At 57.8% G+C, this 14,923-nt stretch overlaps 2 protein-coding genes across 3 annotated transcripts in view; one reads left to right on the top strand and one right to left on the bottom strand.

The window, feature by feature from the left end:
- The window catches only part of HEXD (hexosaminidase D), an 18,868-nt gene extending 15,980 nt beyond the window's left edge, over window positions 1-2,888 (bottom strand). Inside the window, exons 1-2 of the mRNA XM_012777269.3 lie at window positions 2,523-2,888; window positions 1,774-1,911 (exon numbers count right to left, since the gene is read on the bottom strand). Coding sequence (XP_012632723.1) covers window positions 1,774-1,857 — 84 coding nt within the window. The 5' untranslated portion in view covers window positions 1,858-1,911; window positions 2,523-2,888. The remainder of the gene's footprint in view (window positions 1-1,773; window positions 1,912-2,522) is intronic.
- OGFOD3 (2-oxoglutarate and iron dependent oxygenase domain containing 3) lies at window positions 2,868-14,923 on the top strand. 2 transcript variants are annotated; one of them, XM_075999836.1, is made up of 9 exons: window positions 2,868-3,086; window positions 5,469-5,692; window positions 7,728-7,803; window positions 9,006-9,048; window positions 9,769-9,833; window positions 10,576-10,632; window positions 12,180-12,231; window positions 12,998-13,121; window positions 13,478-14,923. In XM_075999836.1, exons 1-9 carry the CDS (start codon window positions 3,013-3,015, stop codon window positions 13,612-13,614), a joined length of 852 nt encoding a protein of 283 aa, XP_075855951.1. In that variant the 5' UTR covers window positions 2,868-3,012; the 3' UTR covers window positions 13,615-14,923. The 2 variants fall into 2 exon arrangements, with proteins under 2 accessions (XP_075855951.1, XP_075855950.1); XM_075999835.1 differs by having other exon boundaries at window positions 2,869-3,086; window positions 12,078-12,231.

Genomic DNA, 14,923 nt, shown 5'->3' with positions numbered 1-14,923 from the left:
TCCTTTCCTTTCCTTTCCTTTCCTTTCCTTTCCTTTCCTTTCCTTCCTTCCTTTCTTTCTTTTTCTTTCTTTCTTTTTTTTGAGACAGAGTCTCCCTTTGTTGCCCAAGCTAGAGTGAGTGCTGTGGCATCAGCCTAGCTCACAGCAACCTCAAACTCCTGGTATCAAGCAATCTTGCTGCCTCAGCCTCCCAAATAGCTGGGACTACAGGCATGTACCACCATGCTGGGCTAATTTTTTCTATATATATTAGTTTGCCAGTTAATTTCTTTCTATTTATAGTAGAGACAGAGTCTCGCTCTTGCTCAGGCTGGTTCTGAACTCCTGGCCTCAAGCAATCCACCCACCCTCCTGGTAAGGGCCTCGAGCAATCTGCCCGCCTGTCTGTCCAGATTACCAGCGTGAGCCACCGCGCCCGGCCTCTGTTAGGTATTTCTGAGAGCCTTGAGGCCTTGGGGCTCCCCTGCACCACCTTTGAGTCATTCTGCACTCACCTCCCAACCACAGCCAGCAAAGCTTTCTGCAGTTTCTGGCTAATCTTTACTGCTGGGGCTGTTTTCTGGGTGCTCTGGTCACAGCACTGTCAGAGCCCCCTCTTTCCTCTACCACCTTTGTTTGGCTGCTAACCCCACAGGGGAGTTACGCTGTCCGCAGTTTGGCCCCACCTGCTTGTATTTTGGAGTCCATGGGACACCCTGACACCTAGTTTTGTTGAAGAGCATTGTAGTTTTCTAGGGCTGCCGTAAGAAGCGACCACAAACTGGGTGGCTTGAAACAACAGAAATTTATTCTTTCACGGTTCTAGAGGCCAGAAGCCCCAAACCAGACGTTGGCAGGGCTGTGCTCTCCGAAGATTCTATAGGAGGGTCCTTCCTTGCTTCTTTCTGTTAATAGCTGTTGGTGCTGCCACCCTTCCTAGCCACTTCGGCACAAGCGTCGACTATAGTCGACAGCCACAGATGAACTCGCATAGCCGGGAGTCGACTTTAGCTGACAGCCGTGATATGACTTTTCTAATTTTTCACTTATCAAAATAAAATTGTGAACATTTAAAAGTAACGTAATAAAAACATTTATGTATATGTTACCTATTCTGATTTACAGTGCAAGTAAAGCTGCCTGTGAAATAAAACAAGCTTTCAGTGCTTTAAAGCTTTCCTCATCACACAAAATGGATTCGTCGTCAATGCACAGCACAAGCTATCGTTTGGACTGTGAGTGCCGGCTGTGGGCAAGGTGTCGTTGCTGGTGAGCGCCGTTCCGAAGTGGCTAGGCCTGTGAATGCATCATCCCTTCTCTGCCTCCCTCATCTCACGATGTCCTGGGTGTCTGCACCCTGATGTCCCTCTGTGCAGCTCTCTGTGTCTAAACCTCCCTCTCCTGGAAAGGGCACCAGCCGCTGCATTAGGGCTCATGCTACTCCAGCATAACCTCGCCTTATCTTGACCACATCTGCAAAGACCCTATTTCCAAATAAGGTCCCCTTCGCAGGTACCAGGAGTTCAGGTTTGAGCATATCTTTTTTTAGGGGGGACACCAACCAACCAACCCTCAGCAAAGAAGCTGTGCCTTTCTTTTGTCATTTCTTTGCTTCCTTGCTCTGTTTTGAGAATATGGGGAAAATCCAAAACCGATGCTGCTGCTACCGTCTTGTCCCCACCGAGAGCCTCCCGGTTGTGTTCTAAGCACCCTTTCCCCCAGAACACCGCTCACAGTTTTAAAGACCAAACCCAAGGCAAAAGAGATTCTCTGGAGGTACAAGTGAGTCCTCACCTTTGAGAGGTACGAGACCTTCGGTGGTGCTCCTTTCAGGTCCAGGTGAACGAACCTCATCTCAAATGGCGTGGAATCTGACATTTCAATATTTTTTGTGAATTCCTACAGCAAAATCTCTCGTCTGGGCTCTTCTTCCTGGTGTAGAAAATCCAAGTCACAAACAGGGCAGAAGCTTCTCCAGCACTTATATTTACACTTTCAGTTGTCAGTTCTGTGTGTATTAAAATAGAAGTATCTGGATGACAATGCAGGTGGTCTCGAAATAGTAAAATTTATTTTCTTTTCCACCTATTATAAATGCACAAAAGGCTAACTTGAGAAAGGAAAGAAAACCTGTGTATGTTAACCATATATCCAGTTCAGTAATTGAACTTACTCCTTTTGTGCAAAGATACATAAATTCTTGACCTTAAGGAATCCGTAACACAGCAGAAGAGATGAAGTGGACGCACACAGAAACCAATCGTTTTGATTTAAAGTGTACATACATACACTTTTGTTTACTAACAATCTCAATGCCAAGATTCTCAAGGCAGTTACCAAATCATTAATACCAGCTGAAGGAAGGACAAGTTTTGTGGAAAAGCATTGAGAAAGTGCGATGGTTTTAAAGCTTAACTGTTTGAAAGTCTTACAAACCAAATCTATTTTCCAAGGAATAGATTTAAAGGAAGTTTTGGAGCTGAGAAGTCAGCCCAGCCCTGGTCGCCCCAGGCACCGGGGCGGGAGCGGCGGGGAGGCCTCACCTGCGCGGGGAGCCCACGCATCCGCGGGTCCAGGTGCTGCACTCTGGGCCCGAGGGAGGCGACGGGTGCCGGAGGTGCGTGTGGGGTTGGTGCCGATGTAGCAGGTGCAGGCGCGACAGGTGGGAGTGCGGCGGGGGCGGACGCCGGCGGCCCTTACTGGGCTCGGCTCCGTGACTCAGGCCAGGCCGTCGGGAGGGCCCCCGGGGACCGGGACGCGGGCTGGCCGCAGGCCCCACCCCGGAGAGTGCCCGCGCCGAGCTCAGGTGAGCCGCGCCCCTGGTGGCCCCACACCCGGCTCGGTTCGGACGAGGCCCCGCCCGCCCCGCTCGGCCGCCGATTGCTCAGGCCTGGCCGCCAGCCCCTGCGCCGATGGCCGAGCACGTCGCTGCTGCGTCCCCTCACAGCGCCTCCCTCGCGCTCTCAGTCGCGGCGCTCGTCCTCCGGCCTGGCGGCTCCCGCGCCCCGCCCGGCTCCGCAGCGGCCTGGCCCGATGGCGCCTCAGCGAAGGGGCCCAAGCAAGGCGCCCGAGGGCAGCGGGGCGCCCGAGCGCCGGCGTCCGATCAGGTAGCGGACAGCGCGGAAGGGCTCCGGCTGCAGGGGAGGGGGTGGGGCCAGGAGGGAAAGGGGCGGGGCCAGGCATGGAGGGGCGGGACCAGATCGAGGAGGGGAGGAGCCTGTGGGGGCGGGTCCTGAAATGGGCGGGGCCTCAGGAGCGGGGGTCCGTGGTGTGGGTGGAGACTGAGGGTGTGCCGCGTGGTGGGCGGGACCTGGACGGGAGGGGCGGGGCCACGCGCATGGGTGGGGCTTTGTGGGAAGGGCGTGGCCTGTGGCCCCGGTTTAGGCGCAGAGTTGGCCTGACTGATGCCAAGCGCAGACAGGACGGATCTCAAATGCTGACCTGGGCTCCGACAGGTGCGAGGAAGAGAGGGGCTTCTGGTGCTCTCTGCTGCGCCGCTGCAGCGTCCAGGGGGCACCGACCTAAATTGGACAGCCCATGGCAGCCTCCACGGTCTATGCTGGGGCCCGGAGCTGTCATCCGCCTTCACTTTTTTTAGATAAAGTTAGGGTTAGGGTTCACAGCTCACTGCAACCTCCAACTCCTGGCGTCCAGCCATCCTCCTGCCTCAGCCTCCTGCAGATGGGGGCCAGCAAGCCTGGCTGATACCCACCCCCACGTTTGAACTACAAGGCCCGCTTTCCCTAGAGTTGTGCGGCTTCTAAAAGGCTTTGTTTTAGAATTTTAAAATCTGACCAGAGATGGTTGGTCATGCAAAAAATTGTTTGCTTGCTTTTTATTTTGCTCTTTTGCCTAATTCCATTCTACTGACAAGTTACGTGCTGAGAAGCCATCAGTTAAAAGAATATCAGGAAGATACCTTAGGCTTGGAAAGGCTACAAGGCTAACTTAAAAAAAAATGTATTTAAAGACAGGGTCTCACTATGTTGCCCAGGCTGGTCTTAAACTCCAGGGCACAAACGATCCTCCTGCCTGGGCCTCCTGAGTAGCTGGGAGTACAGGTGTGTGCCACCACACCCAGCTTACAGTAACTTTTCAACCTAATAGTTTGTTCTTGAGATTTTATCCCTGTTTCATCTCAGGTACTCTTGGATTCTGTTGGATAAGATCTCAAATGCCTCATGCTGGCTTGCAGCTACAATTTTATTAGGTTTAAATAACCTACAGATTATAAGTATTTCTCCTTTCTCGCAAAACAAATATCTCCAAAAGAATATTTCAAACATAAACTTATATGTTTTTTGTTCAATATTGAAAATATTCAATTAATAAATTTTAAAATTTTCCATTTGTAAATTTTCTGAAATATTAAATAACAGCTCTTGAGCGGTGGAGGGAGGGGAGGGGAGGGGAGATCCTACCTTCATGAAAGGATGCCCTGCTCTCTCTCAGTTTCTTCCTGTCCTTCGAGACCTGCCGCCCACAAAGTCTTTCCTGGATGGGAGAGCACACGCTGCCCCTTTACAAACACGCAGAGACACACGTGCGACTTCAGCACCGCCTGTCTGAACCCCACAGTGAGCCCTGGGTCGCACCAGAAGCCTCTTATTTGCAGATCGCGTCTGGTGTGCTCCTGCTCCCCTCCAGCCGCCCTGTGGTTTTAGTTAGGTGGGTTTGACTCACGGGCGTTGGCTCGAGTCCTTCACGTGTGCTCCTGAGCGCACCTGTGCATGCCGGGAGCACCTGCGTGGGGGAAGGGCAGGCATGTGCAGGTGCAGGCCGTGTGATTAGAGACACAGACGCCCACAAGAATCCTCCGGACCTGGCTGGGCTCTGAGGGCAGCTCATCCTGTTGCCCGTGGTGGGACAGGGTCGGCCCTGCCGGGTCAGATGGGCCAGGCTGGCGGGGGTCACGGCGGGCATCAGGACGAGCGGAGGCCGGGGTGGGCGCTCCATCTCCCACCACCTGCCTCACTGTAGCCACCCGGAGTAGCTGCTGAGTTGATTTGGCTCATCTGGACCAAGGGTCGCACAGGCACAGCCAGAGGCCGGTTAAGAGCAAGTGTGGGCCGGGCGCGGTGGTTCATGCCTGCAATCCTAGCACTCTGGGAGGCCGAGGCGGGGTGGATTGCTCGAGGTCAGGAGTTAGAGACCAGCCTGAGCAAGAGCGAGACCCTCGTCTCTACTATAAATAGAAAGAAATTAATTGGCCAACTAATATTATAGAAAAAATTAGCCGGGCATGGTGGCGCATGCCTGTAGTCCCAGCTACTCGGGAGGCTGAGGCAGAAGGATTGCTTGTGCCCAGGAGTTTGAGGTTGCTGTGAGCGAGGCTGACACCATGGCACTCACTCTCACCTGGGCAACAAAGTGAGACTCTGTCTCAAAAAAAAAAGAAAGATCAGGTGTGAACGTTTTCTCCCGTCTTGGGAGAGTTCCCAGCGCACGCAGCTGCTTTGGGGTGACGGTGGGCGTGTCTTCTGTTTCAGCACCAAGAAGGACCGGGCGGCGCCTCGGGAGGCGCAGAGGAAGTGGCTGAGGACTGGGGCGGGCCTGGGGGCCGTCTTGGCGCTCTCGGCGTTCCTGCTCTGGAGCAGCCTAGGGTCTGACGACGGTGTCGCTGAGGTCCTGGCCCACCGCGGCGAGGTCTTGGCGGGCAGGTTCATCGAGGTGCCCTGCTCTGAGGACTACAACAGCCACCGAAGGTTCGAAGGTACGGGCGCCGTCTCGGCCATCTGAGCAAGGGCGGCACGTTGACACGAGATGCAGCGTGGTTAAAGTGCGTCTGCCTTTTGCTGCGATGAGTCGGCAGGGGTCAGGCTGGACATGGTGGGGGCTGGCAGGGGGGGTGCTGGCAGATGACTTCTCTCTTCCCCGGGTGGGCTAGCCACGCCCGGCCGTGGCTGGTGTTTCAGGAAGCTGTGCTGCCCAGTGGAGGAGGCGGGGCCAGGGTTAGAAAGGTGGGGACGAGAAAGATGAAACCAGAAAACGTATGGAGAATGCTGTAGGAGAATGCTGTAGGGTGTCAGAGAATGTTGGAGAAACTGTCACAAGGAACTGCCAGAGGCCCTTCCGCCGTCTCATGTCCTAGCTTCCACGGCTCCTCTCCTGGCTGGGCCGGCTCTACACATCAGCCGGGTTAGAGGCTGGGGGGGAGGGATGGGGTTTGCCACGGAGGGTCCGGGAGACTGCTGGAGCTGCCCTGTTGGAGCACTGGCTGGGCCGGGCTCAGGGATTCAGCACCCTGGAGAGCGCACACTGGCAATCGGCTGCTGACCCGGCTCGGCCACTACAGACTCTGCCGCCTCCAAGGCCTTTTTTGGCTGCTGTATTTTCCTGAACGTTCCATGCCATCTGGACGCGTTCCCGGTTTTAAAAACCCGGCCTGTGCAACTGGGATTTTGTGACAGGATTCAGATTATTTTTTAAATTAAATTCAGTGCTTTGCACTTGAACCAAGAAAAGCTCTCCAAGTTCCTCCACAGAGGGGCGTCCTTGTGATGCACATGACACGGAGCTCCGGACACGCCAAGGCCGGAGGCAGGAACGGGCTTCACCTGGCAGAGCCGAGCGCACACGGGAGGACAGCATTCTTGCCTCCGTCGGCCCACAGGAAAGTGAAAGTGTTTTCTGTCGTGTGGACGCTCTCTCTGTCTTAGTAGACAAAGCTTTCAAAATATATTTTTCAATGATTAGCACTGACATTTTTCTTTCTGCCCTTTTAATAACTTATCAGCATTAATGGCCAGGTGCGATGGCTCACACCTGTAATCTTAGCACTCCTGGAAGCTGAGGCAGGCAGATCCTCTGAGCTCAGGAGTTCAAGACCAGCCTGAGCAAGAGCGAGACCCCGTCTCTACTAAAAAAATAGAAAGAAATTAGCTGGACAACTAAAAATATATATAGAAAAAATTAGCCTGGCATGGTGGCACATGCCTGTAGTCCCAGCTACTCGGGAGGCTGAGGCAGGAGGATCGTTTGAGCCCAGGAGTCTGAGGTTGCTGTGAGCTAGGCTGATGCCACGGCACTCACTCTGGCCTGGGCAACAAAGTGAGACTCTGTCTCAAAAAAAAAACAACACAAAACTGACCTTGAAGCTACTCGTGTCGTAGTTAGGGAACACGATCCGTATGACATCAGTTCTTGGAGATCGGTTCAGGCTTTCTTCCTGGCCCGTCTTTGTTTGTGGTCCGTGTGTATGTGGGGAGAATGTGGTGTCCACAGCTGTGTGCCGAGCTCCACCCGCTTCTCCTAATCCGATCACAGCACAGACCCTCTGTCCTCACCGGTTCTGTCTCCTTCACCGTCAGCTGCCAAAGGGGAGTTGGACTCTCCACCGTGACGGTATTAGGGCCAAGGCTGGGATGACAAGCTCAGCTTTGCTCATTCCGGAGCATTCTGCTGAGCGTGTGCCCAGCCGTCGACGATGGTTCAGGAATGTCGTCAACACCACGCCTGGGCTGGCGCCTGCGGCTCTCCCGGGGCTCGGGAGCAGCAGTGACAGGTGCTTCTGGACGAACCTGTCAGCCGGGGCCCCCGGAACGCAGGACGCCCAGTGGGATGCAGACTCCGGGATCCTGCACGTCTGCACACGGCGGTCGCTTATCTGCCGTTCGTGCTTACCCGGGTGTATCAGCCAGATCCGGCCGCCCCGATCCTGCAGGGGCCTGGCCAGCCCCACCTCTCCAGAGCCACCGTCCCCAGGGCCGCCGTCTAAGCGAGCGTCCCCCCACCTGTCGTTTCTCCAGGCTGCACCCCCAGGAAGTGCGGCAGAGGTGTCTCCGACGTCGTCATCACCAAGCAGGAAGCGGAGCGGATTCGCAGGTAACCGCCCTCCTCTCCGGGCCAGGTCCCAGGTGTTCGCTGCTCAGATTTCAACGAACAGATGGGGACGTGGGCCTGGGGCAGGAAGCCGAAAATCACTGCTGAGGAAATGATTTAAAAGATTTCATTGCAGGCCAGGTGAAGTGGCTCACACCTGTCATCCTAGCACTCTGGGAGGCCAAGCAGGGAGGATCGCTCAGGGTCAGGAGTTCGAGACCAGCCTGAGCAAGAGCGAAACCTCGTCTCTACTAAAAATAGAAAGAAATTAATTGGCCAACTAAAATGTATATATAGAAAAAATCAGCCAGGCATGGTGATGCATGCCTGTAGTCCCAGCTACTCAGGAGGCTGAGGCAGGAGGATCGCTTGAGCCCAGGAGTCTGAGGTTGCTGTGAGCTAGGCTGACGCCACGGCACTCACTCTAGCCTGGGCAACAAAGCGAGACTCTGTCTCCAAGAAAAAAAAAAAGATTTCATTACAATTCGATAAGAATTTCCTTCCCTGCTTTCAAAGGCAAAGCTTGGATTTTCTAATTTCTGGTAGGAAAGGCCGTAGGGATGCTGTCAGTGGTGGAAACTTCCGGGGCGTGGCCTCCTCTCTGGGGCGACGCTGTCCCCCATGTGTGAGACACGCGCTCTCCGAGCCGTGGCGGACAGTCGCGACCTGACGTTCTGGTGTCTGCCCTGAAGCTGGGCAGGGTCAGCCCTCCCGCCAGCCTGGCCGTGGCTCGGGCAGCACAAGGTCCTTGCCCAGAAGCAGCTGGCCCTGCATGTTTCCTTGTTCAGATTTGAAAAACAAGATCTTGAAAGCTTTGATTTTCAGACCAGTGGTTTAGACATCTGGCCCTCGGGCCGTCCTTCCTGGGCACAAGCGATCCTCCTGCCTCAGCCTCCCGAGTAGCTGGGACTACAGGCGTGCGCCACCATGCCTGGCTAACTTTTTCTGCATGTTTTTAGTTGGCCAATTAATTTCTTTCTATTTATAGTAGAGACGGGGGTCTCACTCTTGCTCAGGCTGGTCTCGAACTCCTGACCTTGAGCGATCCGCCCGCCTCGTGAGTCCTTTGGTCTAAAGGTTTGCATCACGAACATTAGACAGGCAGAATCTATTACGTCACGCGAATTATGCTGCCTGATGTTTTGCCTTGACACGTCATGGATCATTCCGGTAACTAAATTCTGACCCAATCTTGTCCCCGACAGCATAGCTGAGAAGGGCCTCTCCCTGGGAGGATCTGACGGAGGGGTGAGTTGAACATGGTTCCTGCCTCGGTTTCTTTTTACCCTTTTTCTCTGCTCAGACTCAGGGCTAGGGGGGAGAAGGCACCATAAGCAGGGTCCCCGGGTGCCGTGGACTGGCCGTGGCATTTCCCGGCACCGACCGTGGCAGCCGGGCCTGACGGGCGCTCAGCGGCCCGGAGATGTCCCTTTGTTGGGAAGGAAGTGTCCTTAGACATGCGTGGCGTCTTCACGTGGCTTTGGGTCATGTAGGGGGCAGAGGAGATGGGAAATGGGGTGAGTGAGGGGCCGGGAGATGCTTCCATGGAGCCGGGGGTGTCTGTACATGCCCCGTGGGACTGCAGGGCCCCTCGGTGGCCTCAGGGGACGTGTCCCCCTGGAGCCTGTGGACTTGCTCTGACTTGGGAAAGGGTCTTCGCAGACACGGCGGAGGCCCTTGGGACGCGGACCCTCGTGGTGGGGCTGAGCCCTTGGCCCTGTGCGTGTCCTCCTGAGACAGGAGGGGTCCGGGAGCAGGGGATGGGGGACGCAGCCACGGCCCAGGGACACGGGAAGGCGAGGTTTTCAGGCAGAGGACGGGAGCGTCGGGGCGGGGCAGGCGGGGTGCTGGGAAAGCCGGGCCCGGCGTGCGCGGAGCCATCCGGAGGACTTGTGTTCAGCCGCAGAGACTGTCGGTCGTAGCGGCTGCTGCAGCCTCACGGTTTTACTCGGCAAATGTCTCTTCCAGGCGTCCATTCTGGACTTGCACTCGGGGGCCCTGTCTGTTGGGAAGCACTTTGTGAACCTGTACAGGTGAGAGCGACAACGGGAACCCCGGTGGCCGCGCCGAGTGAGCGTCTCGGGGTGCTCAGCTGTGGGGGCTGCGGCGCCGCCTCTGCTCTGGGCTCATTGTGGGGAAGGAACATCCTCCACCCCCGGCCTCTTCCAGGGCAGGACCCTTGTTTGTGAGGCTTGGATGGGAGGCAGAGGCAGGCAGGAAGCAGAGGTGGGAGGCAGAGGCAGAAGACAGAGGTGGGAGGCAGAGGCAAGAGGCAGAGGCAGCCGGGAAGCAAAGGCGGGAGGCAGAGGCAGGAGGCAGAGATAGGAGGCAGAGGCGGAGGCAAAGGTGGGAGGCAGAGGTGGGAGGCAGAGGCAGGTGGGAGGCAGGTGGGAGGCAGAGGCAGCCGGGAGGCAGAGGCAGATGGGAGGCAGAGGCAGATGGGAGGCAGGCGGGAGGCAGAGGCAGGCGGGAGGCAGAGGCAGGCGGGAGGCAGAGGCAGGCGGGAGGCAGCCCCACGGGCCTGGACGCTCCATGTGGGGCCCAGAGAGGCAAAGGGGTTTCCCAGCCTCCATCAGTGCCATCCCCTCCTCGGCCCCTGCCGCCGCCCGTCCCTGCTCACAGCACAGGTCCCATCGCAGAAGCCAGTGGCCCTGAGATGACGGGGACACGGCGATTCTCGGGGCCGTGCTGGTTCGCTTGAGGAATGGCTAAATCGAAAGGAAATGAGAAAAGGTTAATAAAGTGTTACCTGTGTTAATACTCTTCATTTTTCAGATACTTCGGGGACAAGATACGAACCGTCTTCTCGGAAGAGGACTTCCGGCTGTACCGGTGAGGGCAAGGCAGCGGGGGTGGCGGTGGGGGGTTGTCGAGGCAAATTCTTGGGGACCAAACCCGAGAAGGGCCGTTCGTGGCCGGTGTCGTCAGGACGAGCCGGTCGCTGGCCGCTGGCCCACTCGGGCGAGGTGGCTTCTCATTCCGAGTACGGATGAATCAGCCCCGAGAAAACACTGACGACGGTTGTCATGGGGTGGAACATCTGTGAATGTGTCCGCTGTTTCCATAAAGGCAAGAGTTTAAAACGTCCTGCTGGATGAGCCCGGGTTGAGGTGAGGAAGAGCGAGCTGGGGGTCCCCTTGACCCCTGCACAGATGGACAGTCCACACTCACTGCTGTTTCTGTCCTCACAGCCGCCACCTGCACCCCACCTGTACCCATGCACCCCACCTGCACCCCACCTGCACCCATGCACCCCACCTGCACCCATGCACCCCACCTGCACCCATGCACCCCACCTGCACCCATGCACCCCACGTACCCCACCCACACCCATGCACCCCACCTGTACCCATGTACCCCATGCACAACACCTGCACCCCACACACCCCACGCATCCCACCTACACCCATAATCCTACTTGCACCCCACGCACCCCACCTACACCCATACATCCTACCTGCACCCCACGCACCCCACCTGCACCATACCCACACCCATGTATCCCACCTGCACCCCACCTACACCCCACCCACACCCATGCACCCCACCTGCACCCCACACACCCCACCTGCATCCCACCTACACCCATACATCCTACCTGCACCCCACCTACACCACATCCACACCCATGCACCCCACCTGTATCCCACCCACACCCATGCACCCCACGTACCTCATGTACCCCACCTGTACTGCATCCATACCCCATGTACCCCACCTACACCCCATGTACCCCACCTGCACCCCACACAGCCACCTGCACCCCATGTACCCCACCTGCATCCTGTACACACTCCATGCACCCCACGCACCCCACCCATGCCCACTCCCGTCACCTGCCCTCTCCCTGCACCCCCCACACCTTGCACCCCACGCCGTGTGGCAACACCCCCTTTCTTGCCAACCAGGGACTCCGAGCTGAGCCCGTGCAGCCTTGGGCCTGGGGCGTCTGGGGCCGGTTCCCCACAGCGGCATGCACAGTGGAGTGCCCTGGCACCGCCCTTCCTTACCTGCCCAGCGTGCCCCGTCACCTGCGCTGTCCTTCCCGCAGGGCGCTGCGCTGTCCGGGGTGCCCCGACCGTTCCCGGGGCGTCAGGGTCGTGGCCACGCGTGACACCCCCTCACGTGTGTGCCGTGTGCTGCCCATCCATCTTCCCGCCCTCCCCTGGCCTGTGACAGTCAGCGGGTGCTCGGGGACCCTCGGAGAGTTCCGGCCTCCCCTCTGGGGACCTGCTGCTCCCGGTGACGCGCCCCGGTGACACGCGTGTGCTCTGCAGGGAGATACGGCAGAAGGTGCAGCTCACGATCGCCGAGGCCTTCGGCCTCCGCCCGTCCTCCCTGCACCTGACCAAGCCCACCTTCTTCTCCCGCATCAACAGCACGGCCGCACGGACCGCGCACGACGAGTACTGGCACGCCCACGTGGACAAGGTGAGCACGGCATCAGGCCACGCCTCTCGAGTTCTCCCGCGGCTGCCGGGCTCCTCGGGTTTGCAGGCCTCTGTCCGCAGTGCCTGCGTGTTTAGTGTTCGGACGCCTTCCTGCCCAAGGCGTTAGGGGCATTTGGGATCTGGTGGACGCAGCTGAGGAGGGAAAGTCCGTAAAGGAAGGCGGGATTCTCCGAAGGAGACGGAGCAGCCTGGCGGCCGTCCCCACCATCGTTCGCGTTTTGGCCGCCAAAGGTTTGGGGTCACTCTTCAACGCCGTCTCCCGCTCAGGGCTCCGTAGAACCACCTCCCTCTGCACGGCGGCAGTGTTGGGAAGACTCCCTCCTATTTCCATATCTGTGCTCGTTTTTTTTGTTGTTTGTTTGTTTGTTTGTTTTGAGACAGAGTCTCACTCTGTTGCCCAGGCTAGAGTGAGTGCCGTGGCGTCAGCCTAGCTCACAGCAACCTCCGACTCCTGGGCTCAAGCGATCCTCTTACCTCAGCCTCCCGAGTAGCTGGGACTACAGGCATGCGCCACCATGCCCAGCTATATATATTTTTTCTATATATATTAGTTGGCCAGTTAATTTCTTTCTATTTATAGTAGAGACGGGGTCTCGCTCTTGCTCAGGCTGGTTTTGAACTCCTGACCTTGAGCAATCCGCCTGCCTCGGCCTCCCAGAGTGCTGGGATTAGAGGCATGAGCCACCGCGCCCGGCCCTCGTTCCTCCTGGCGCTCTGACCCAGGCCCTCCCGGCTTTGCCCCACAGGTGACCTACGGCTCCTTCGACTACACCTCACTGCTGTACCTCTCCGACTACCTGGAGGACTTCGGCGGCGGGCGGTTCGTGTTCATGGAGGAGGGGGCCAACAAGACGGTGGAGCCCAGAGCCGGTAGGAGGCAGCTACCAGGAGGCGGCTTGTGTGGTTAGAAACAAGACCCTGAAATGTCAGACCCGGGGCCATCGGAGGTCAGCCCAGAGGCTGCGGGAGAGCGAAGGGCCTCCTGCCTGGGTGTGTGGCTCCTTCTCCACCTCCCGGCACAGAGCCGCTGGTGGCCGGAAGGTGCTGGTCCAGCCCTGCTGGGTTTGTGTCTTCCCAGCTCCTCCCGGTGGCTCCTGGTGGGGCTTGGTTTCCCAGGCTCTGCAGGTGTGTCGTGGTGACTGGCAGAGGTTGCTATGGGACCCCAGCAGGCCTCTGGAGACCTGGCGTGGCTGTGCCCCCACACTCACCTCTCTCCTTCCCCCCAGGGCGGGTCTCCTTCTTCACCTCGGGGTCCGAGAACCTGCACCGGGTGGAGAAGGTCCGCTGGGGCACCCGCTACGCCATCACCATCGCCTTCAGCTGCAACCCCGACCACGGCATCGCGGACCCGGCGTTCCCATAGCGCCGGGCCAGCCCGAGGACCCCGTGCCCGCACCCTCGCGTTCAGGGAGCTGCTCCTGGCCACGCCACACACGTGCCCCGTCCCCTCCTGTGTCTCCTGTTCCCACTGCTCAGAGTGCCTTACGGTAATCCGGAATTCTGATTTGCTGATGATCTAATCTCAGCTGTGAGTAAATTAAGGGACCAGCCGTTCACGCCACCTGCACCGTGTTTGCTCTGCCCTCTGTCGGCGAGGGGGGCCCCCCCCCCAGCGCCCCGCCCTGCCCCTCCTTTGTCAAGAAAGGACAGACCTGGGCAGAGATTCCCATCTGCGGACAGAGGACTGGTTTGCCTGGGCCTCGTCCAAATCTGGAAACCACCCCGGCCCCCGCGAAGACCGACCGAAGCCTCGGCAGACTCTCAACAGGCCGCTGCAGGCACAGGGCCAGCGCCCCCACCCCCCCACCCCCACCATGGGGCGCGGAGTCAGCAAATCGCGATGGCTCTGGAGACAGTTCCAGTGAGCGGCAGCTCCGGGGGCAGCAACAGGCCCCTCTGGGGTGGGGCTGGGGGGCCCTGCTGGGTTCCAGGTGGACGTGAATGTCTGGCATCCCCACGGCTCTGCATCTGCGTCCCGGGCAGCCCGAGAACTTCCTGGGCAGGTGGGCACACCAAGCCCTGCTCTGCCCCGCCGCCGGCCAGAGTCCCCGGTGATGGGAGTCCAAGCGTGTCCCCACCAAGGAGGTCCTCAATGGACAGTGACATTGAGGACCTCCCCAGCCCCCATGGGCCTCCTGGCCAGCTGCAGCTCTGTCTATGCTCGGGGAGGCCTGGGCTGGAGGGGACATGACACCCCCATCACTGGCTTCTGCCAGGGTCTGGGGTGGTGTCACGTCTGAGGAGCAAACACAGATAGGAAAACAGGCGTGCGGTTGGTTGTAGGTTAAAATGCTTCTGGAAGAAGTAAATATTCATTTGATTGTCATCCTTTGCTACTGGTACTGTTCATGGCAGTCACAGAGGCACCTGGGCAAAGACATAAACACACCTTGGCAAAAGCAAGAGTTTCCTTCTCCTAAGGTGGGGTGACAGGTAGCCACAGAAGTGGACCCTCGACTCCAGGTCCCTCCCCGAGTGACCCCGGGGCCCCGCCCGCCAGTTTGGGAAGGACGGCTGTTGTTTCCGGAGCTTCGAGGTCATCAGTCCTGCCGGAAAGGTTCAAAGCTCAGTGACAGTTTGTCCTGGGGAGAAGCTGGAGTCAGGAGCATCCTCTGATGGATGATTATTTTTGAAATTTATTTTTAAAATAAAGGTGATTTGTTTAAATCAAA

The sequence above is a fragment of the Microcebus murinus genome, unplaced genomic scaffold, assembly GCF_040939455.1.
Source record: "Microcebus murinus isolate Inina unplaced genomic scaffold, M.murinus_Inina_mat1.0 scaf010_hap2_Mmur4.0, whole genome shotgun sequence".
Classification (NCBI taxonomy): domain Eukaryota; kingdom Metazoa; phylum Chordata; class Mammalia; order Primates; family Cheirogaleidae; genus Microcebus; species Microcebus murinus.
The sequence above is the reverse complement of the archived record's forward strand: the minus strand, read 5'-3'. Positions and strand labels throughout refer to the sequence as shown.